At 41.5% G+C, this 23403-nt stretch overlaps 1 protein-coding gene across 1 annotated transcript; it reads right to left on the reverse strand.

The window, feature by feature from the left end:
- Window positions 1-497: 497 nt before the first annotated feature.
- Window positions 498-22266, reverse strand: RAB20 (RAB20, member RAS oncogene family). Its single transcript, XM_048969088.1, has 2 exons — window positions 21949-22266; window positions 498-1574 (listed from the first exon to the last, which is right to left on the reverse strand). The coding sequence occupies exons 1-2, from the start codon at window positions 22118-22120 to the stop codon at window positions 1054-1056; spliced, it is 693 nt and encodes a 230-aa protein (XP_048825045.1). The 5' UTR covers window positions 22121-22266; the 3' UTR covers window positions 498-1053.
- Between the last annotated feature and the right edge of the window lie 1137 nt (window positions 22267-23403).

Raw genomic sequence — 23403 nt, forward strand, 5'->3', positions numbered from 1 at the left:
CACTTGCAACAAGGAAATAAAGCTATTTCCACCTTCACCCTGATGTGAAAGAGCTAAGCTGCTCATGAGGATACAGTGATTAAAAAAAAAAAAGTTTAATATATACTCAGTAATAATATAGTTCCTCATTCATCTGGGAATGGTCTCCCTGTGTGCCCTGGGTAGATAAACAGCTCACTTGCTAGTTTTGAGAAACCATGCCAGCAGCGTCTGTAGGAAGATGAAGGAGACCCTGCAGAAGAACCTGCAAAACTGGAAATATGTACAGTATTCAGTGTCTGTGTGGGACACTGGTTGGGAAGCCCTAAGAGCAGTATGAAGTGTTAGCCCCTCCTCTTCACTGCAGGTAGAAGAGATGCCATGCACCTCTTTAGCACTCCTTGGTGTGCTTTTTATTGTACAGAGTTTCTTTTCCTATTCCTCCTGCTTTAGCCACAGAAAAGAGCTACAGGAGACAAAAAAGCCCACATTAGAATTCACAGTAACAAAGCTCCATATTAACAGTACATATCCACAGTGATTTTAATAGCACAGCTTCAGAATCTTACAATGCTGGACCTGACAGTAATTTCTTTATTAGCTACATATATAAATTATACCTGGATTTTCTTTTCTTTTTTAAGAATAAAAAAGGTACTGTGCATTCTATCCTCCAAAGTCGGAATCACAAGGGAAAAGATGATAACCATTTGAAAGCTGCATAGATTATACAAATAGATCGTTTTCACGTAACATGAAGTGGCGAGTCATTAAAAAATAAGACTTCTTCTAAACTGTTCAAATGATTGTCACTATCAAATGTACCAACAGAAGTTGCCTTCAAAGCCCTTGGAAACTGGTACGTCCTCCATCATTTCACTCCCATTCTCATACACAGAGCTTCTCAGAAACATTTAATGCTCAGGAAACTCCGTGGTGCTTTTTCTGTTTTGTTTAGGGGTTGTAAGCCACTACAGTCTATTTTTTCTTTGCTTTTTCCTCTCTGGTGTGCTGCAAACGCTCCTCTGTTTGCCACAGTGGGCAGTCCCTCCCCCTTTTTTTGCCACATCACTTTCAGGCACAACACCCAGATTTTGTCCTTTTGGCCGGTTTGTAGTCAGTAATGTCTACAGTCTGCGATGGCCCCTCAGCTTTCTGCCGTACGATTATTGGTACGACCATGTCAAACACAGTTTCAAAGAGGTAGTCCACCTTATATCCTGTTTTCGCACTGGTCTCAAAGCACATTTTCTCAGCTGCTGGAACATCCTTCTCATCCAGCATTTTGTATTTCAGTATCTTCTTGTAGAGCGCAATCGCATCCTCCACACGGACTTGTTTCCGCACCTTTGAGCTGCAGCCGGCAACGGCCTTCTCAGGTCTGTTTTCATCAGGCGGTGAAGCACAGTCATCGCTGAGGTCCACTTTATTCCCAACAATAGCGAAGATGCAGTCAGCACTGGCGCTGTCTGTCAGTGCCAGGAACCTGTCCTCCAGCTCCGCCAGGCTCTGCAGGCTGTTCACGTCATACGTCAGGATGACAGCGGCTGCTCCTCTGCAGTACATCGATCCCAAGCCATGAAACTGTTCCCGGCCTGAAAAAGGTTTAAATGTTAGTGTGCAGGAAGCTGCATTACTAACAGAGTTTTAAAGTTTCCAAAAATTCAAGCCAATTCCACATGATGGTGAGTTTTTTTTTTTTCCTTAAGAGCGCAACAGTGCCACAGAGCAGCTCAGCAAAATGCACGCTGATTCAGGGCACAGAATCTGAGCAACCATGCAAGAGTGGAAAAGCAAATACAATTGCAAGAAGAAAAAAAAAAAAAAACAAAATTGAACCATTAGTTTATGCTCCATGAATGACCATCCTGCTCACATCCACATATGTCCCATTTCACCTATCCGGTCATTTATAAACACAAAATAAGTTCTATTGTGCTGAATTCCGCTAGAATTCATAACTAAACTTGATACATGCTTTCTAAGTACATTCAGTTCAAAAAACTTGGATCAAAGTTAGCAATTCACTGCTCAGATTTTGAAAGTCGGCGGCAGCCTCGGCTGCGGCAATGATGAGATAGCAGAGTTTAGGCTCTTGAAGTGTTGTTTAATATCTCCATCAGTGACCCATATAAAGGGACAGAGCATACTCAGCACGTTTGCAGATGATACAAAACCAGGAGGCATGGCTGAATGGCAGCACAGCTTTCTGGTGTGTCAGCAAGACCTGGACACGGGGCCTCCATTTACAGGAAGTCTGGAAATTGTTTGGTTACTCTTTTTTTTTTTTTTCCTGCAGGAAGCTACTGATTACTGAGAGCAACAGCATCGCGAAATCATTGCAAGTGACTGCTGAATGGGAAAGGTAGAAATTCATGCTGAAAAACACAGGCCAGCGTACATTAGGAAAACATAAAGAGGCACAAAGATGCTAAAGATGCTCAGAAATACAAAAACCATTGTGTGAATAAAAACAGTGGTATCTTTCAGGCTGGTGAATGACTGAAAATAGTATAAATGGATGTCCGTAGATTCATGTGTAGTCTCCACTCCTTTCTCGTAGCATAAAAGAAATGAGGATCTCTCATCAAAAAATCATGCACGCAGTTAAAATACTTTAAAATACTTCCTTACATGGTGAATAATAGGAAATAACTGTCATACGACATTTCAGCGGTCAAAAGTTCAATGAACGGCCTTCAGGAAAGCATTAGGCAAAGTTTATGGAGAACTGCATCTGGGCAATTTTGTGTAACTTCTGATTTGTTTTCCTCCAGCAAAAAGAAATTCTTTAATCAGAAACATGGAAACAAGAAAAGAGGGCAAAAAGGAAAAGAGATGCTCTTGCATGGTAAGGGCGAGGAAGATAGGGGTGTAGCAGAGATCTCTGCTCCCACTTTTCACTCTAATGCCATGTCCACATCTGTGTGTAGTGTGCAGTCGCACTACAGCTGTCTTTAGAAGCCTGCCATTTTTCAGCAGAAGTTTGTGCCATGACCTACTTAGTTTTCCCCAAAATCCCGATTATACTGTGGTCTGGAAGCCACAATGGAACATATATTCTCCCTATTCTCCCACTTGAATTGCTTAAGCTATAAAATCCAGCCCCCAAAATAATTTGCTGCAGCAACTGAACAGCAGAACAATCCTACTGCTTGTTTTATAGAATTTGTATGCTAATCTAATCTTGCACAGCATAATACAAACTATGACACAATTACACTTTAACTACAGACTGACTGTTTCTACAACTAACATACTGTTGAAAAGGAGGAAAAAAAGCAAAAGGAAGAATTTGCTTTGCATAAGGGATTAATTATATCAGAGGAATTATGGGCAGTCTTTCTCACTCACCCACACAACACTATCTACATAAACATGCAGAAAAATGCATAACTCGCTTCTGCTGCAGCCTCCTTGTACACATCACTTGTAGCACTTAGGCTGGAACACCCCTATAGGCAGAATGTCCCCAGAACTGCCCAAAGCACTTAAATTACTGCCTCAGCTATTCCTCAAGGTGCCAGTCAATATAATAAAAGCCAAAATAGTATCAGACCTTAACATGAAATATCTTAATGCACAGTCACAGAATTGTCGGAGTTAGAACGGACCTCTGGGAATCACGAAGTCCAAATCCCCTACTGAAGCAGTCAGTCACCCCTTTCCTAGGGTCAGTTATTTCTTGGTCTGGAACCAATGGGTCTCACTCCAACAAGGTGTCTTTTTACACAGTCACCTCACCTAAACAGTGAACACTGACTCCAAGAATTAAGCAATTTCACTACTGCAGAAAAAGAAAAGCAAAAGAAAAGAGAGGCAGAACTATATAAAATGATTTACAGTCAGAGGAATTGCAGTACAACCAAATCAACCACAAAGGAATACAAGGGAAGATTTTAAAGCCAAGCAACTAAAATTAATTTCCATTTTTCATTTTCACATTTTGCCTTATTTATATCAGTTTAACAACCCCGATGGGCATATAATTATCCGCAGCGCCATTTGTATTTCAGACGCTCTTCCAGCAATTACGTGTAGTAGAGGCATCACACCCCCAGAGCAGTGCAGCCGAGGAGCTCAAAATCCAGACTCAGTAACACAAAGTTCATAAGGATCCTGTGGGAGAAAGAAGAGAAAAGCAGATCTTGAAAGAGGCGGGGCTGAGAAATAAGCAGGGCTCAATTTAAAGACTGCTTGAGCAAAGGTGGATGCCCAAGCTTGGTCAGCCAGCCTCCCGCAGCACCCTGCCTGCTGTTCCTTGGGTGAGAGCCCAAGCAGTCTCTGAAGTGCTGCTGATGTTTGGGAGGGCAGAAGATATCCTCCAGACAGATCTGAACCCGTTTCTCACCTACTATCTCTTCAAAGGTTTAAACTGCACCTCCTAAAGCAATGCAACTTCCCACACATAGTTCCAAGAAATCCTCCACTGGAAGAACAAGTTCTAAATCTCTCAGTATTGAGCACAGAGAAGAATGCAAAGCAGCCTTTCCCTCTTGAGGGAATAAAACAACACAAATACTAAACAGCTAAAAAAAGGTCTTCCAGAAAGCACTGAAAAACAGTGATGATGTTATTCTGATGTCCAAGTCTGAAAGGAGGCTGAGTTCTGAAGTGGAAAGGTAGAAGCACATGAGTACTATATTTAAAATTAACAAGAGTGCACGATTGTCACGACAGTTTTGGAGAGAGTCCATAGGACCAGATCTCTTTCAAGGCTTTTCACTGTTGTTTAAGCAAGATTATAATCCAAGTAGAAGTCAAGAGGAAATAACACAAACATACGGTATCTGCTACGCTTTCTCTTTTGATTTCTAATTCTTTTTTCAAGGAGGGTGTGAATCCGAGCACGTACAAAGTGAGACAGGAATTGTACCCTAAGGAGATGGCCAAGATAGGAAAAAAAGAAAAAAGAGAAAATATGATACCCACAAGACAGCTCAGAGAACATCACCAGAAAGAAGTGAGGATTCAGCTGCAGTGAGAGGGAGGTCCAAAGGGTGAGGCTGATGCCACTGAGTTGCTTCAGCAGGACCATCCGTGTGATCACAAGTCTAGACAAAGAAGATCCTTCCCAAGAAACAAGTTTCCTTCTGTTTGCAGATAGAGCAATAAAGTTAGGACCCTTTACATGACATTAGGGGAAACTGAGATCTGTGTTTGTGCATGTACACCAAGCTACGTGCAGACTATCAGAAAACAAGCAATAATGTCCTTGAAGGTTTCAGGAAAATTCCCCTACCCACAAATGACCTGGACTGCAGAGTTCTAACACTGATGAAGTCCTTCAGTATTGAACAAGAAGTGAAATTTATTCCTTCTAGGCAGCTTTATCATCTCTCCCTTAAAGTCAGGATCCTTATTAAGATGAACTGGACTGTGCTTGTGGTTACCTGGGGATAAAAGTAAAGCTCTCCATCACAAAGGATTAACATGGAGGACATAAGTAGGAATTAGTGGAAACAAATAAGTCTGAAAACACCAGATAGCTCAATTTTTACATACCCAGAAGCTGTCTGAATACATGACTTCCAAATCCATTTGAAATGCCAACATTTGGGTTTGCTCCCAGACAAAATTCCCTACAGAATAAAAGTCTTTGGGGAAGGAAAAAACAAAGCAGAACAAAAACATGATGCCACTGAACACTGAGTAACCAGAACATTCATTTAAGCTCCGCCTTCACCTAGCAGAATACATTCACAGTGTTATATTATAGAACATAATTGTGTACGTGGAAGCTTCAGAACACAACAGACCTCAAGCTCTACAGAAAATCAAGACACATTTATTTTGTTAGCTCTCATTGCTCAGAAATTAATTAATGTTTGAGGTGTGAACTGCGTCCTACTTCAGGAGCTACTATTTAAGTTATTAAGTTATGGATATCTTGGCCAAAAAAGAACATAATTTAAACATTGGAAAGTACAGATCTTAATACCCAAAGGGTTTCACTTTCATCTTGTAAAGTAGAAAGAGTTACGCAGGGAAGAAGAAAATAACAGCTGCATTGGTTATGTGCACAAAGAACAAAGGAAAATAATTCAATAATTCTGAAGAAAACCCACCAAAACCAAAAAGCCAAGGAAGAGATCTCAACGTAGTATATGACTGGGAAAAGCCTACTGCATCTCCAAATGTATCTTATTCTAATTGCTACATCAAGTATCTGTCTCATATTAAAGAAAGAATTAAAAGGGCAAAAAGAGTCACCCTCATCCCATAAATCTCCATATGGACTGGACACAATGATCCTTATTGGACCCTTCCAACCTGAGATATTGTATGATTCTATGCTCCATGTTTTTGACTTAAAGGACAAAGACGTCAAATTCTGATGGAGTCTGAGGTTCCAAATATCCTGCAAACATCCCCACTCTATAAAAACAAATCATTTTAGGCCTGTAAAGCTATCTTTCTGCACAGCAGCCATTGACTGCTGTGTGAATTCTAGTTTGCAACTACCAGAAAAAAAAACACCTTCACTTTCTGCAAGAGCAGAAAGGCACCATTATCGGTGTCTGGCCTTTACTAAGCTCTTTTCACACTTTAATGACTTAGAACATGAGGTCCAGCATTAGAAACCACGCAGTCAGCACATGGGGCTTTACAGCCACAGTCACCCTGAGGCATTCAGAGATGGCAAGTTAAGAATGTTCAAGGTGTGATTGCATCTAAGCAACAGCTCAGAGTTGGGCTCCCTCCCTGTAACCTGGGGCTTATTAGTTGATCTGCTGCAAGAGAGAAGGCTGAACAGTCCTGAGTGCACCTTGCCCTCGCATCAAGAATCAGCACGGCAGCTTGGAGATGCTGCCAAGGAAAGGCTCTGGTTGCAGTGGGAAGGATTTGTGCAGCCCCTTTGGAGCTTACAGGTGTAGTGTTTCTTAACTCAGCATCATGGACACACCAAAAATAATTCTTACCGGCTGACTATATTCAAAAGAACTGTTAGGAAAATGAATGGTAAGTTTTGGTTCCCTATTTGCCTGTGCTTTGCAGGTTCAAGAAAAAGAAAATTGCAACCATTCCTCTGTGCTTCAGAGACGCCCATGCTCGGCTGAAATACTGATGAACTCACTCATGAATTCTTACATTAAAAAGTGTATGAAAATGATAGGTGTACAACTGCATTCTGTTTTTCTCTTATTTACATTACACTGTCATTATTCTGCAGAGAGGTTAGGATCAGTTAAGACGTATTGACTGCTTCCATCTATTACTAACAAGGAGACAGAACAATTGAATAAGTGTTATTTATTGCTACAGTAACAGTAACCAAAATGATTTCAAGGGATGGAACACCCCTCCTATGAGGACAAGCTGAAAGAGCTGGGGCCGTTCAGCACATCCTCTAACTAAAGAATATTAATTCATCTAATGGAAAACAGCTATAACCTGATTTCTTTGCCTACTTCTTCCTCCTCTTTAAATATAATAGCTAAACCAAAAATAACTGATACACCATAAATAAGTTCTGCTGCATGGGTTTCAGAAGACGTGGTCAAGTATGAAACAGGTAAAAGATTTTGCTCTAAAATTGTAGCCATGTCACCTATCTTCTAAAATAGGAGCCTTCTCTTAAGAGGATTAATAATTTTCTAATTTTAGCACTTCTTATATTCCTTTAGAAATTCAAGTTTATTCCTAGCCTTTTAAACAGGAAAGTCACCTTACAAGCAAGCTAAAACAAACAGTAGCAGCAACTGTAATTAATTTGTTTCTGTTCTTACAGTTTCCATCAGGAAAAACTGCTCATAACTGTATTTTGGCTTTGTTTCCTTTTTTACTACATGCACATAGAGTGATAATAGCACAGCCCCCCCCATGACAGCCCTCACTAGCTAGGGAACTGTCACCAGCCTTCTCCGTCTTTCTGAGAACTGCACTTCCTCCTCATGACTGGAATGCCCCAGCAGGTCAAGCAGTTTGAACTGCTTAATGGCTATTAAAGCATCAATTTGATTAGCATTTCAGAAGTGGTACGGTGGCACAATTCACATAGAACAATTCTTCCAAAGAAGTTCACTTAAATGGGCCTTTTATTGTTAGGGCAAATAGCGCAGTGGAAAGTTACTCAAAAACCACGTCTGCATAGCGCACTCTGAGTCACATGCCAAGGGCCCTAAGGAGCCAGTTAATGATCTACTGAGTTTTAAAGATCATCTGAGTTTGGGCTGAGGATGACTTCTTGTTACGACAAAAGAGCACTCACAAAAATCCATTTAATGAAAATATCAAAAAAGAAAAGAAATGCTAACTTTTGCTAGAGGGTTATTTTTATTTACTAGCCCCTGAGGTTATCTCTCCTGGATACTCACTAGAAGCTCCAAAATGAATGCCTCGTCACAACAATTTTTCTGTTATGCTAAAGAAATGACTCAAAAGACATGAGCTTAACTCGCAGCAAGCCTTTGAAGAATCCACATCTGAAAGCAATGGGTAAAAGTCTGCTTTGGGTTGTTGCTAAGTCTTCTGGATTTTTCTGTTTTGGTTTGCTTGCTTTCTGCCGATGTTTTTTTGTTTTGGGTTGGTTTTTTTTTTGACAGTTAACAGTGTGACAGTTTGGAAGAAATGTGATTTTAAGTACAAGCTTCGTAATCTAAAGGCAGCTAAACTAAAAGCGGGTGCCTAGCTGCTAACATCTGCGCAGCTCAATCCACTATTACATCCCTCGGAGCACACCAAGTCACAGAAGTATTAAAAGAGCTGATCAAATCCTCTCATCCACACCTCAGATACAATAAACATCACTCAGTCACCTTCTCAATTCTTGTACTAGTCATATTACTCAGTTTCAGCCTGGAACTGTTGCAATTCAGCCTTGAAAATTTTCACTCCGTAACTGGCAATGAAGACTTCTATTTACTGGTTCCCAAAGACAGACCTGTTGTACACGCTTATAGGAAGGAGGAGATGGAGCTAACAAAGGAGAGAGGAACCAAAAGGATTCACAGAGTAAAGTCAGAGATAAGCAACTGTAATCCTCATTTGAGTCTCCTGCATAACAATGATGATAGATTTTCACTTAGCCCTCACCCTGTGATGGAGGAAGAATTTGTATTTCATAAACCAGCCAGAGAAGTTAATACCCCACAAATTAATCTGCTATATTTCAGCTTTCAGACTGAATTTCTATGAGAAATTCAGGAAATACCCTCTTCCAAAAAAAATAAATAAATAAGTACCTTCCTGTATTACTCTACATCCAAGACCACAGAACAGCATCACTAAGGCTATGTAGTCACTTGAATCCTTCATTGCCCTCTACACTTTATAAACTTCTCAGAACAATTCTTGGGCTCCAGGACACCATAAAATATCAAAGGCTCAGTTTGCCATCTGTTGCCAGGTCAGTGGACCTTGTAACAAACACATACTGTTGCCTGAACAAAATCTAGCTTGGCAATCAGTCTACCTTCACGTGCAGCCATATGCATTTGTTTAGACTGCCTATTTTGTACAGAGGCTTACAAGTTGAGTGCCTTTGGATTAAGTGCACACTTGTATATCGAATCAGAAATGCCTTCACTAGCCAAAGGGACTGCACAGCTCTTACAAAAAGAAAGATAAACACTATCAGAGAAGATCTCTATTCAGTAAAAGATTTAGACCAGGAATTAACTTAAACCTTTCTAGGGCACAACGGAATCTCTTCTGTTGCATACACACAAAATTCTTTTTCTTGCTGGTGAGAGTAAATGAAAACTTAGCTTTCTCTTAATATAGCTAAGTCCAAGCTTCTGATCTCACAAGAACTTCAATTTCAAAAGCAAAGTCCCCACAGACAGATCAATTTTACATATGCTTTCTATCCAAAGACTTACGTTTAAATCACGTGTTACTATAGCACAAAACATTACGTAGAAGAACGTTCTTAACCATGGTATCTAGCATGCTTTTTGCCAAAAATAACTTTGGGTAGCCTTGCAAAAAAAGCCCTATTTGCAGTAAAAAATCCCACTGACACTGCTGCAAGTAACTTTTTCATTTAGCTAGACAAAACTTACTTTTTACCTCAAGCCCCTCATTTGATTTAATTCTTTTGATCTGTATTTAGCTTTAAAATGACAGAAAGAACTGCAGAAACACTGAGCAGCTCATGTATTTTTAGCTGTCTGGAAGTAAAGTGCCTTGTAAATGAAAAATAGAATTGGCCTTGCCCTGTTGGCCCAGCAAACATATCTTGACTGTATCTGCAACACAGACAAGAAAAAAAAAAGTCCCTGGTATTTCTCTATTTCCCTACAAAAATGGGAGGAAGTCTTCAGAGGAAGACTTTTCAGCTTAACATGGAAATCTGGCAAAAGAAAGGAGGCAATGCCAGATTTTTTGCAACAATATCATTGCAGTCAAAAGGGAATACCAACTCCAGCTGAAATCTAACATCAGCACCACCCTGCTGAAACTGTGGTAGAGCACTTGAGAATGAAAATTATGAAGCTGCTGTGCAGCTAAACTGAAACATGAGGAAGAGAGCAAGGTTGAAGCTAGAAATTTGACTTTGAATAAGTGAACTGTAAGCACCAATGTAATATTCCTTTATGTTTAAAAGACGATTTATAATTGCTACTTAAAAAGAAAAAAAGGACTGGTTATTTGGCAGATGACCTTCTTAAGGAAAGGCTTGATTAAAAGCAAACCATCAGGAGGAAAAAAAAAAACAAAAACCCACACACAGCACACTTAGGATTTACTTTGGAAGAGCTCTGTGGGAAGCAATAGCATAGACTCCTTAACTGCTTCATGATCAGCTATTGGTTAGTGAAGGAAACAAGGCCAGTGAGGGTGGTGTGGAACCACCACAGCCATGCAAGACTCAGCCCTGGGTTGTGCAAGAAGCCCTTCTCCCTTAATACCCTCTGAAGCACCACTCTGTCACCTCAAAGAAACGTCACTCCTGCAGAAAAGCAATCCATTTGCCACAGGACTAACTCCAAAAGCAGCTTGTTTTCCTTTCCAGTACCAGAAAACTGATCCTTTTTCCTTACGACTCCTTCCCACAGAGGAACAGTCACTACAAATAATCCCACCTCTACGTGCAGAGTTTGGTACTGACTCCTTATCTGCAGACAGGAGATCTTCAGAATCCACAATCCCCCTCGGTGTTTGCTCTCCAAAAGGAGAGCTGGTCCTTAGCTCAGGCAGGAATGGAAGGCTGGGTTTGTTTCAGCACAGCTCAGGGCCCCAGAGGTCACTCCACACACATTGGGTATTTCGTATTGCTCAACAAGGAGCAAGTCAACTCAGCTTGCAATTCACTCAAGCAAACATTGATACAGGTGTGATATTTAAAACAAAAACCAGAGATGGGTGGGGTTAATTGAGATCACCCTCCCTAAATTACACCAAAAAGCCCTCTGAACCCCTGTAAGTTCTCTGGGAAGACAGTTAGCAAGTGAGCGTCTGCCTGTTCCCTCACAGATGGGAAATGCTTCCTATTTTTCTTCATTTTTATTCCTGTTTTAAGTTTACTTAGGTCATTCAGCCTCCTCATTAGATATTTTGCTTTCGCCTTAGTTCTTTTTACAACCTGCTTTTTAATCTTCTAAATTCCCCTCAAAGTTCTTTGATTGTTGTTTTTGGGGTTTTTTTTGGAGAGCAATTACATACACACCAAGTCACTACAATATGATACATCATACCATTGTTTGAGTGAGGAAATACCATAAACTTAACAAACATCTTAATTAAGGACAGCATGGCTTTGTTTGGGACAGACACTGGCACCCTGCAGCATTTGGAAAGGGATGCTTTTGCCCTGAATACATTGGCTGTTCCTTTTGGAGATGAAATTACTTACTAAATCTTACCTGGACAGTACCTATATGAGGTACTAATACCTCAAGCATTACTTCCATAAATTACTTCCATAAACCTTTTATCCTACCTATACATTTCCAAATTCACGGGGATTAGGTAACAAAGGAAGAAGAGGGCTAAAATATTTCCAAATGAACAAGCTTTTAGAATCAAACAGTGCAAGACAGCAGCTGAATTCCAGTAGTTACCACTGTTTGCCACTGGGGAAAAATTTATATATATATATATATATATATATATATATATATATATATATATATATATATATATATAATTAAAATTCAGAAAAAAAAATTGAGATCAGGATTCATTTAAAAAATCTCATTTGGGGGCTGCCATTTCTTTTTGTCAGAGGTGACCCTGTGCACCACATGTTATAACACTGAGAAATAATTCCTGCATGCATAATGATTAAGACAATCGTCTGAGCCGCATGAGGAAGCCATGCTTATCAGATCAACAGCAGGCACCCAAAGATGGTCTGCTCCAGCACATACTTGGTATTACCTCTTATTTCAGGTGAAATTAAACCCTGCTGTACTAGATAACTGTATATTAGCTCCTGGTTTCTGACACTCAGATTGATTTTATTTACCATTTCTGTGGTTGACAACCCTGCCCATGACAGGAGGATGGAACCAGACGATCTTGGAGGTCTTTTCCAACCTAAGCCATTCTATGATTCTACAATTTTTTAAGCCAGCCTTTGCTAGCAGTTTGAAAAACACTAAAGCCTTGCTAGATGGGTAGAAGTAGAATGAAAGATACAGATTATGGAAAGCAAATAAAAATCAACTTTTTTATCATATTAGTAACAAAGGACATGAACCTAGCCTCGCTCAATAGTCACGTTTTTAATTATTTGTTCCAGTATCAATTCATTTATAGGCAGATTCTCAACAAAGACCATACACAACTCATTCATGCAGAATGTATCCTCAAGAAAACTACAACTGCTCCTACCCATCACAATCACAACCAGCTTAAGTTCAGCTGCAGTCTTTCTCACCGGCTGTTCTCTGGATAGCTGCTGCTCGTCAGAAACAGAAATCCCATTGACCCAAAAGCCTGTCCTCAGCAAGCATTAAAAACAGGACTGTACCAGACAGCTGCCTCCTGGCTCCCATGGGAGAGGCTCACCACATTCAGATAACCTTTATCACAGGCCTCAGGGCTTCTGCTCTCAGAACACATGCTGGCGAAGATGAAGATGTGGCTTTGCATTTCCAGCATTTCTTCCTGCCAGTTCCACTTCAGGCTTCTCTGCCTGCATTCTTAGCAGCATATTTAATACTCACTGTGTGAAGACATTAGTTAAAGAAACAAAAAGTGTAAAACAGACACAGTAAAAATTGATTTTGCCTCATTAATCTTACCCAACCTGGCACAGTGGGAGTAACACTAACACTAAAAACTTTTTTTTCCACTTTAAAGAAGATGAGGCAGCATCTCTAGGTCAAGGAGAGAAGGCAACATCTGGTCCACTGCCACTGGACTTCCAATGTTTAATAGAAACCAAGAAATTGAGCAGAGTGACATGGGAACGGCATCCATTGCTTAAAGTGGAAAGGAGGTAAGGAGAACAATAGGAGCATGATACATACAGCTATCTGCTGTGGGAGGGAAAGCTGACGGCCTATGGAAGCCTGATAGAATGCTCGTTCCTCCTCATAAAAATAGCAAGTAATTATATGGAGGTGTTCAAGGCCAGATTGGATGGGGCCCTGGGCAGAGGGTCTAGTATTAAATGGGGACGTTGGTGACCCTGCCTGTGGCAGGGGGTTGGAGATTCATGATCCTTGAGGTCCCTTCCAACCCTGGCCATTCTGTGATTCTGTAATATGGGCAGGGGCCAGAGAGGAGTGAGCAGTCCAAAGTGTTTTCAGTATCACTAAAGATTTATTTATTTATTTATTTTAGTAAGCAACAGCCTGTAACAGCTTCTCAGAGAGGATTTAAAAAAAAAAAAAAAAAAAAGAAAAAGAAAAAAGCCTCATTTTACCAGTTATTTTTTAAAATGTGTCCCACTTGCAGTGACCCAAGAGATTTAACGATCCCTTTTGCAAAGCTTAGAAGGTGATGACTCAACTGTGTAGAGCTCTCTTTGCTTGTTTTGTGGTTGTTTTTACCACTATAGATTCTGTCACGTCTCTGTTGTTTTTGTATTTTTTTTTGAAGAACCAAAATGTTTGCTTTCTTTGAGAGCAAAAGGCAGCAGAAGAAATGGAACCAAATAACAAACTAAAAACCCCGCAGTATAACCAAAAACCCTCTTTCTTCCTAGCTTGTAACACGATTTGTACACGCAGATGACAGACATCACTTTGAAGAACAGAAAGTGAACTTTGAGAACTTCCACAGCATAAAGTGTCGCAAGGTGCAGCCAGACAGGGAAGTCGGGCAGCCCAAACCCCTGGGGACACGGGAGGAGAGCTCCATGAAGGTCAATTCAACAAGGGCACAACACCAGGTGTGCACGTTTTTACACTGCTGTAGTTCAGTGGACTGAGAACGTGACCGTAAGCAGGTATCCAGAGTTGGTTGTTTCCATGTAATGGCATTAATACACGTTTTAGACATTTCTTTGCTTTTAAAGGCTGTTTCGATGCATGTAACTTTTTCTTCATGAGGTGCATTACACTTCATTTACCTTGCCTCTCCTAACAAGCTTTTACTTTGAGATGTCTACTTAACATTTTTACAGGAACAACATTTGCCTGAAAGCCTAAGTCATCCTTTGCTTTACAAATATAATTAAGAGAAGAATAAAATCTCAAATATTTAAACATCTACAGATGAATAATTTATATGACTGAAAGTTCTTAGGCAGTCATCAGCCGCAAATGGTAAAACAAATATGTCCTTGCTATTTCAGCAGTACCAAAAAACATTCCTTTTAAAACAAAGTACACAAGAGCAGCTGGATGGCTGGAAAACACCTTTTCTCTGTGTTTTTGCATGTAAGTATAAAAAATGTGGTTAGGAATATTAAATCATATAATGAACTACAGAAAGAAATGCCATTAGATCAGCTGAGGACAGGAGAGGCTGCGAGAACAGGGAGAAGTATTTATACCAGATACTTAATTGTTACTGAACAAAATTATTCCAATCTGAAACTCATTAACCTGCAGACCAGATAAAAAGAAAAATGGTATTCTCTATATTTGAGGATGAGTTCTTTTCATGATAGAAAAAAAGAAGAATTAGAAAGAGCTGAAATGGTGGGGAGAAGAGGGATCTCACTGCTAACAAACAGAAAGAACCTGAAAGCACAGAAGCCTTAATTCACAAGAAGACAGTTCTGACTGTAATCTGTTTAAGTATTGAAAGTTATGAACAATTCTCTCAGAATCCTGCACATGAAATTCCCACCATGTTACAAAATAGTTTGAGATGTATTTTTGCTCTAAAGAACTTAGAATCATAGAATCACCAAGACTGGAAAAGACCCACAGGATCACCCAGACCAAACCAGTCCAACTTGCAGAAAAGAAAAAGCTCAAATAAACATTTTGTCTTTTTGCATTATATACATAAAACAGTATTACACTGGAGCTCAGAGAGGTGTCTATGCTGTCAGTAGAGTCCTTCCACAACTAGCTCCTGGATGGCCCATGCAGAGCCCATTTCAACTCTGGTCTGTTTCCTAAGAGATGGGACAGATACAGCTGAATATTCATTCACATCTAATGATCTATCTCCCCTTAAAAACAATATTAAGAAGTTCTTTCCTGGATTAGTTTTTTTCCATACCAAAATAGCTTAGTAACGTTAGAAAAATCTTGTATATGCTTATTGAGTTGGCTGTCCTAAGAGATATTGTCCTCAATCTCCTGTGCTGAAGCCTGACAATTTATTTGCATTGACAGTTTGGTCAAATTTAGAGGGGAACGCTCTAACCCTTTGACCACCTCTGCTCTCAGCACTACCCCTCAGGTGAACCAATTTTAATCACCAATTTCAAGTCTCATTTTCTAGAACCCTACATCTGCATGTGAAGTTACACAGTGTAACACAAGCAAAGCAGAGAAAGTAATTTATCACAGGTTTGACACCTAATGATCTAATCTCAGGATGTTCTACACAATGTTCCCTGGAAGAAGTCTAATCAGTCAGACTTGGGAGACAAAAATGACTTTATTCCATAATTTCTAACAGCTCCAGAAGTATCCACCACAAACTCAGTAACTTTCCTTACAGAGACGCAAACAAAGGTTTCTTGTCTAGATGTTTTGCAACACTACAGCATGACCCAGACAAGGAATGACCAAGTTCACCTTCAGTTCAGCAGTGAAAGAATGCCACAGGAAAAATCTCCTGGAAGCTCACATGGCTACAGGCTTCAACGCAAGACCAAACAACTGTCGTGCACCAGACAACTGAATTATGGTATGTCACTGTGAAGTGTGAAGTAAAAATACACAAATTAGTTCAACTACCAGGAGCAGCTCGGCCAAAGCAGTGTGGAACTGACTGAGAGCCTCCCTAGCTTTGAGGTTTGTGCACCATAACGTGTACCTAAGCATAGGTGAATCAGGACGACCACTCAACATACACAAACACTCAAATTGGAAAGCTACACAACTAACAGCTCATTGCCTATCCTGTACCATGCTCAAAGTAATTGGAAAGCTCTGAACTAACAAGTTGCCTACCCACTATTTTGAGCACCCACTGCCTCCTTCCTTCTGAAAGAAAGAACAGAACCCTACATAGGCAATGGATGATGACACAATCCAGACTAAGTTCAGGCACCTAAACATGCAATACTAATTTTAAATAAATATTTGTTTTTCATTCTGGTGCCTGGTACCTCGGAAATAATAAGAACCATACAAAGCAGCTCTCCCTGATGCACGTTCACCTGTATGTTACAACAACAGTTTATCCAGCTGAAGAGAGAATAATGCAAGGAGAAAAAAAGCATCCCATAATGTTTCATCCCCGTGTCCTTCCTTCCACCCTAAAATTGTTGAAAGAGGCAGCTCAGGTATGCAGATGACCGATATTAAGCTCAAAATGAAGAGTGTAATAGGGCATTAGTAATTTGCTTTATTGCACAGAATACCTATTTAAGCCTTTGTACATACCCAACTAGCAGACTAATTTACTGAAGCAAATAATTCAGTTTGTGGCCATCCTTCCAAAATTTTCTCCAGTTTCTCCCACCGTACTTCTGATTCACCAGGAACATGTATTTCCATACATATGCAATTTCACTTCCATTGCCTGACTAGCCATTACTCTCTTACACCACTTGCACAGATTTTGTCGGTATTGTCATGAAGCAGACAGTCATTACTTAAATTAACCTTTCAGCTATCAAGTCAGTTTTGACAGAGATGTTTGGAAAATGCACTTCTTGCTTCATTAAGCAGGGAAGGAAGGATGCAATGCCAGAGACACAAGCTCTTCATTATGAAGATTCTCGTATTGCTCCAACCTGGGATCTGGGGCTTTAAAACATGGGCTTGTACAAACTCATACATAACATAAAGCCAAGAAACAAAATTTTCACATAAAAACAAGAACACAGGCCATGCACCACAGACTGGACATAAATACATAGTTGTTCTCTAACACTCAGGCCTCACTTCAGCACAAGTTAGAAAAAATAGATAACATCTTTTGTTACAGAAGTCGAGATGGTACCAAGGACTCCAACACTGCAAACCTCAGCTATGGCTTGATGAACATGAGCAATGTCATGGCATAACACCATACAGCTTTAGCCAGGAACAAAGTGTATCAGTATCATGTTACTGATAGGGTTTGAAGAGTCTTCTTGAACCATAAAGTCATTTCCCACTTTGGCTCGACCAGTGGAGTCACATTGCCTGCTATTATTAAATACCACATGCAAAGCATGGATTTAACGTGGGAGTTTGAATACAGCAGCTACCACAGGGGTTCATACACAACATTCATCTTGGCCTGTATCAAACACAATAAACAAAACAAATGGTTTACCCTCCTCAACGACTTGCCACTCAAGAGTCTGTTCTAAAAAGAAACACTAGAAGCAAAATTCCTTCTTCAATAAAGTGAGATAGCCATATCTGAGTAAACAAATGTGCAAATTTTATCTCCCATTTCATGATGTTTTTGTTTTTTCCCCCCACAGTTCCTTGTGACAAGGCATTTCTAAATTTTTACTAAATGCCTTAGTGCAATGTTTCACAACAACAAAACTATGCTTCTATGGATGTCCTAAAAGCTAAACCTTTATTCCGGCTTCTGAACCTGTTTCATAAGTTCTAGATACAGAGCAGTACTCCTCACTAAAAGACCCATGATGCTCAAGATATTTTTTGAGGTGCTGTCTTCTAAATCCTTCCAAACAACCTCCTCTAACATACCTCATCACGTATTGATCAAGATCCAATCTCAACTGCTACTCTATCACCCTACCCCCCACACAGCAAGGCCTTTCTCCTGCCTCAGGGTCATCTCAGGCTTTGATAAACCACCTCATCTGTAGTTTCTTCTCTCCCACTATAGCCCTCCATTTCCAAAAGTGAGAAACAGCAGAACATTCAACAGAGTGGCTACTATCAATCTTCTTCCCTGTAAAGAAAAGACATGTTTTAATTCTACTGCTTTGTTTCATCATGACAGAGGACCACGTTTCCTTCTTACCTACAATTTTCAAGTTGTTCACACCAAGTAAATCTAGCCTCTGGAGCAGAAGTGAGACCAAACTATCTGGGCTAACCCTGTACTCCAAATGAGTGAGTCATATGCCAACCTACGTTCCTCCTAAGAACTTCATCAGTCACTTGCTCCCTGGGAGAAAAACGTGCAGAAGGAAGCATACATCTACACAGAAAGAAAAGCCAAAGTCAAGAGGCACAAAGACTGAGTGAGGGAGGAACCAGACCACTACAGTTTAACTCTACCTCTCTGATAGCTGAATACTGACAGAAGAAAAGTCAAATCAATTCTCCCATTCAGACAGCTAGATTAAGATGAGAGGAGGAAAATAAATGAGGTTTGCTTTTCCAGTTAACCTTTATGTTTCCTCATTATCACACTGCATGACTCTGCTGGTAAATTCAAAAGGCGACTTCTGTCTTTAAACACAATCATTTCAATCACAAAGTGAGTTTTATGGCATACTTGTGATTAAATTACTGGTCTGCTGCTTCATTCCAAGGGACTAGAACAGGAGACACTGATCACTAACAGTTAAGAAACCTTGCCTCCAGGACCATCGCTAATATATCCGATGAACAAGAGTAAAGTTAAAGAGACTGAAAACCAACATACACACAAGTTCTTTTTGAAATATTAAGGCATCAGAAAATACACCTAAAAATCCCAAACACTCCCATAAATTGTTATTCCTACAGTCCATGCACTTTTAAAAGTGAAGCAAGGCTGAGACCAGCAGAACTTCAGGATGTGTTTGCAGTACCAGAGATAAAAGGCTACATACTAGCTCAGTGCTGCATGCCTCTGATGCCCAGCAGGAAGTTTTGGGTTACTACACAACTGCTGTCAGCACTGTCTAGAAGTTGTTATTGCTATATATAAACATATATACATACACATACATACACACGCACATCCTTGGACATCCTTGAGTCTCCAACCTCCGGTTGTTTCGCAGGAGGAAGTTATTCTGGCTGATGTTGTTGCTGACGTTTCTTGGTTATGAAAATTATTTCTTCAGTCACGCCACTAGGAAAGTCTCAAAGCATACACTTGTGTGCCTCAGTGACAAGGTCTGTATCTAGCAGAATTGTCCTCTAAAATGCACCAAAGATTCACAGTTACTCTGTTTTTTGTTTGGTTGGTTTTTGTATAGTTTAAGCACATAGTTTTGTTTGGTTCTGCTTTCTAAATTCCTTTGAATTAACTGACTCAAACAAAACATAATTTGTAGCATCTGCTCCAAGAAAACAACAGCAGCCACACTGGGTCAGACACAAGGCCATCTAGCCAAACCTCTGACAATGGAGAAAACAGCCAAGAGCGGATGGCTAGAAAGAGGGTCAAGAACAAAGCAAATAATGCTTCTCTCAGGTATTTTTCCACGTATAGCTTGTTTGCCTCCTTGAGTTGGATGCAATATCCAAATGACTTTTCCTAATCATCAGATTGGAAAACTGGAAATGTCAAGTTACTTGCTGCTAGAATTTACATTAAAAAAAATAATAAAATCAAGTCTGACAACTTCTGCACGCCCATTTTACAAGGCTTGAGGATAAGAATATGAAAGATTTAGATTAGACTAAGAAGCTGATCTTTCCAGGATAAGGTGGGTGTGAACATAGAGCCAGGAGAAGACTCCCACCTAGAATAGCTCATTTGCTTTTCAGACTTAACTTGGCAGAACATGCACATTTCCATGGCTTACTGAGCAGTAACAATACTGCAACGTACTCTCTAAACCTTTTAGCCTACAGTTTTAATCATTTCTGGAAAAAATGAGAGATATTTCTGAATAATAAATCAAGAAGTAATGCAAGATCAACAGTGATGAGTATAACTGATACATATTTTAAACAATTCAGATCAGCACTTGAACTGTTGTAGTACTAATATCCACATACACTTAACCGACAATCTATCACCATTACTGTGGATAAACTCGTCTATCACTCAAGTGGTCTGTTCCAACCTCAGTGATTCTACAATTCTATTTTATGAAGTCCAATACTGTTAAAAAAAGAAAAAATATTATATTGTATCAATGTTTACCCCGTTACAGCCAAATGCCTAATCCATGTCAGAATAACAACCGTCCAAACAGAACATAAAATACGGATGATTTCCATGGAGGTAAGGGGGCTCAAAATAACATTATTTGGTTTTCTTTTCACTTATCAAAAGACAACCATGACATTCACATACAGAATACAACACGGAGTATAAAAATTAGACCATGCACTCATAGAATCACAAAGGTTGGAAAAGACTTCCATGATCCTCCAGTCCAACTGCCCACCTACCACCAATATTTCCCCAATAAACCATGTCCCTTAGTACAAGGAACAAAGTATATCCAAGTACAGTTAACCTTGTATGACTGCATTTTGCTGGAGCACAGAGTAAATGCAGCAGTTACAGCCAAGCACCCCCTCATTTCCTAGTCCTAATGTTCTCAACTGCTCTGTGTACAAGTAAGAGTAAAGGACTGCTAGGGCACTGCAGGGTTAAGACAGACATCTGGCATTGGCACTCCGTATTCAAGAAGATAAGAAAGGTGCAAATGTTGAACTGTAATTCTGTCATATTGTGGTGCTAAAGCATTTCTAATCTTTGATCTTTTATTTCTAGAACTTCCACCCTTCTGCAGGAGCACAAGTCAACAGTGAGACCACCCAAGAGCCAGCACCTTTGGGAGGTGAGGGAGAGGACACCAAGCTCAACACTAATCCCCAACCAGAGAGGAGAGCGGGACCACGCATGATGGTGCTCCCAGTGCTGGATGTTTTTCAACTGGCTCTGCCTATGCGGATTCAGAAGTCCTGTTGAGGATAGGGAAACAGCAGGAGCTCTCAGCATGGGGCGTGAGGGAACCCAGACCACCAGTAAGCGACCATCTCTGACCTAGCACTCCAAGGTGGGAGCCACCTGGGTGCTTCATCTGGCTGGCTAAGATGCAGCTCTAGGGCTCCTCCAGGTTCCTGTTTCAGCCTCAGTTATGTTATATAGTAATACATTGCAATTATAGACGTGAGATAAACATAAAAACAAAAAGATCAGCAAAGGGAAATCCTCTTGGTGAGACAGGTCTCAGGTAGAGCTACTGATGTGTTTTCATCACAGTAATAGATTAAGAAATGCAAAAAGTAAAGCCAAAGTAGCCAGATCTCCTATGCATCTCCTCCTCGCCCTCCGAGAAGTCTCCACGCAACTCTTCAGCAGTTTCGCTCCCCCTCTTCCTCCTTTTCAATTCCTGGCACAGGAAAAGCCATGTTGGACTAGATTGTGACACGAAGTGACACAGCGAGAGAACTTCGCTCCCCGGCGTCCCGAAAGGCACACGGAACACGGCGGGGCTGCAGAACGCATCACTTGGCGCTGAGGAACCGTCCCGGGCGGGCAGCGGGGCTCAGCCCCTGCCCCTGCAGCCTCGCCAAGCCTTGGTCTCGCACGAGAGAAAGCCCGACCCGCCCACACAGCCCCTCGGCCCACCTGCCGTGTCCCAGATGGAGATGTTGTACGGCCCCCACTGCTTCAGGTAGAAAGCGCCGCCGACCGTGCTGACGGTGTCCTGGAAGCGCCGCTCCATGTAGCGGTGCAGCAGCGAAGTCTTACCCACGTTCATATCCCCCAGCAGCACCACCTTCCCGTCCGGCTTCTTCATCGCGCCGCCGGGCCCCGGAAGCGGCGGGACGAAGGCGGCCCCGCCGCGGGCAGCACCAACTCGGCGCTCCTCCGGAGCCGCCGCCGCGATCCGGCCCCACTGCGCGGCCGCCCCCGCTGCTCCTCCCACTCCCCCCGGCCCGGCCCGGCCCGGCCCGGCCCCGCTCCTCCCCCGGCCGGCGCCAGGGGGAGGGACCCGGGCAGGAGCTGCGTGGCCCTGGGCCTCAGGCTCGGCCCGGCAGGGGGGTCACGTCGTCCCGCAGGCTTTCGGCCGGGTGCCGTAAGTCAGCCCCGCTCCAGCCCGGGGGCACAGCTGCAGCTACCGCATCCCCACAGGGCCAGCCGGCCACTCCTGAGCCGGCCCTCCTCCTGCCGGCAGCTCGGGAAAACTTCCTGACTGGACGTGGTGGGGCTGGGGGAGCGGGGAGGGGAAGCAGCTGTCAGAGTAGGTAGCAGAGTTACTAATCGATCGGCTGCTGATCACCTCTTGGTGCCGCTCTTTCGAATGGCAGGCACCCATGCAGAAAGAGAAAGCAGGGAGCCCGTACCAGCAGAGGGATCCTGGCTGTAACTCCTACCTCATGCATTCATTTACTGTCCACGTAATAATAATAGTAAAAAAAAAAAACTAAAACTCAAGTGTGATTATTGATTTACAGCGCTGCTTCCGCTATTAAGTCATGGCGTTTGGAGCACTTAAAGCAATCATCTCCGTATTTGAGCAAGGTGAGTTGCTAGTGAGGCACTGCTGAAATGTAGCTCTTTGTTGTGTTGAGAACAGATATCAGTAGCTTCTAATGGCAATACAGAAAAGTTAGGGCAGAAAACAGGTGCAACAACATTTTTTTAGTTAATAATAAATAGTGTGTACTATAAAAAGAGCACGGTGCCCTTAGCAGATGTTTTCTGCAGTGTCTTTAAACAGAGACCTGTGTCCCTGCGCTTTTGAGTTTGTGTGTTTCAGGCTAACAGGAGTCAGTCGGAGTAAGGATTCCTGTGAGTGTCACCAGCAGCTCCCAGCAATGGCAGTGTGTTACTTTCGTACGTTCACCACCGCCTAGATAAAGGAGACTACAGATTGAGGCAGCACAATGGGCCAGGCATCACAGCACATGACTGGCTGAGCCAGAGATGCACCTTACCATGCTGCTATCCACTTTCCATGCTTACTTCAAGGCTCGTCCCTGTTTCATAGGAATTTGCCCCAAATAATAGGCTGCAATAGGGTCAGATAATACTGCACATTGTTTCAGATCTCTGGGAGGATTTAGGAGAAAAAGCTGG

The sequence above is a fragment of the Lagopus muta genome, chromosome 1 (assembly GCF_023343835.1).
Source record: "Lagopus muta isolate bLagMut1 chromosome 1, bLagMut1 primary, whole genome shotgun sequence".
Taxonomy (NCBI): domain Eukaryota; kingdom Metazoa; phylum Chordata; class Aves; order Galliformes; family Phasianidae; genus Lagopus; species Lagopus muta.

Coding starts and splice junctions, on each gene's coding strand:
- RAB20 (XM_048969088.1), bottom strand. CDS start 22,120: ATGAAGAAGCCGGACGGGAAGGTGGTGCTGCTGGGGGATATGAACGTG. Junction 1,575..21,948: donor CTCCATCTGGGACACGGCAG/GTGGGCCGAGGG, acceptor AACCTTTTTCAG/GCCGGGAACAGTTTCATGGC.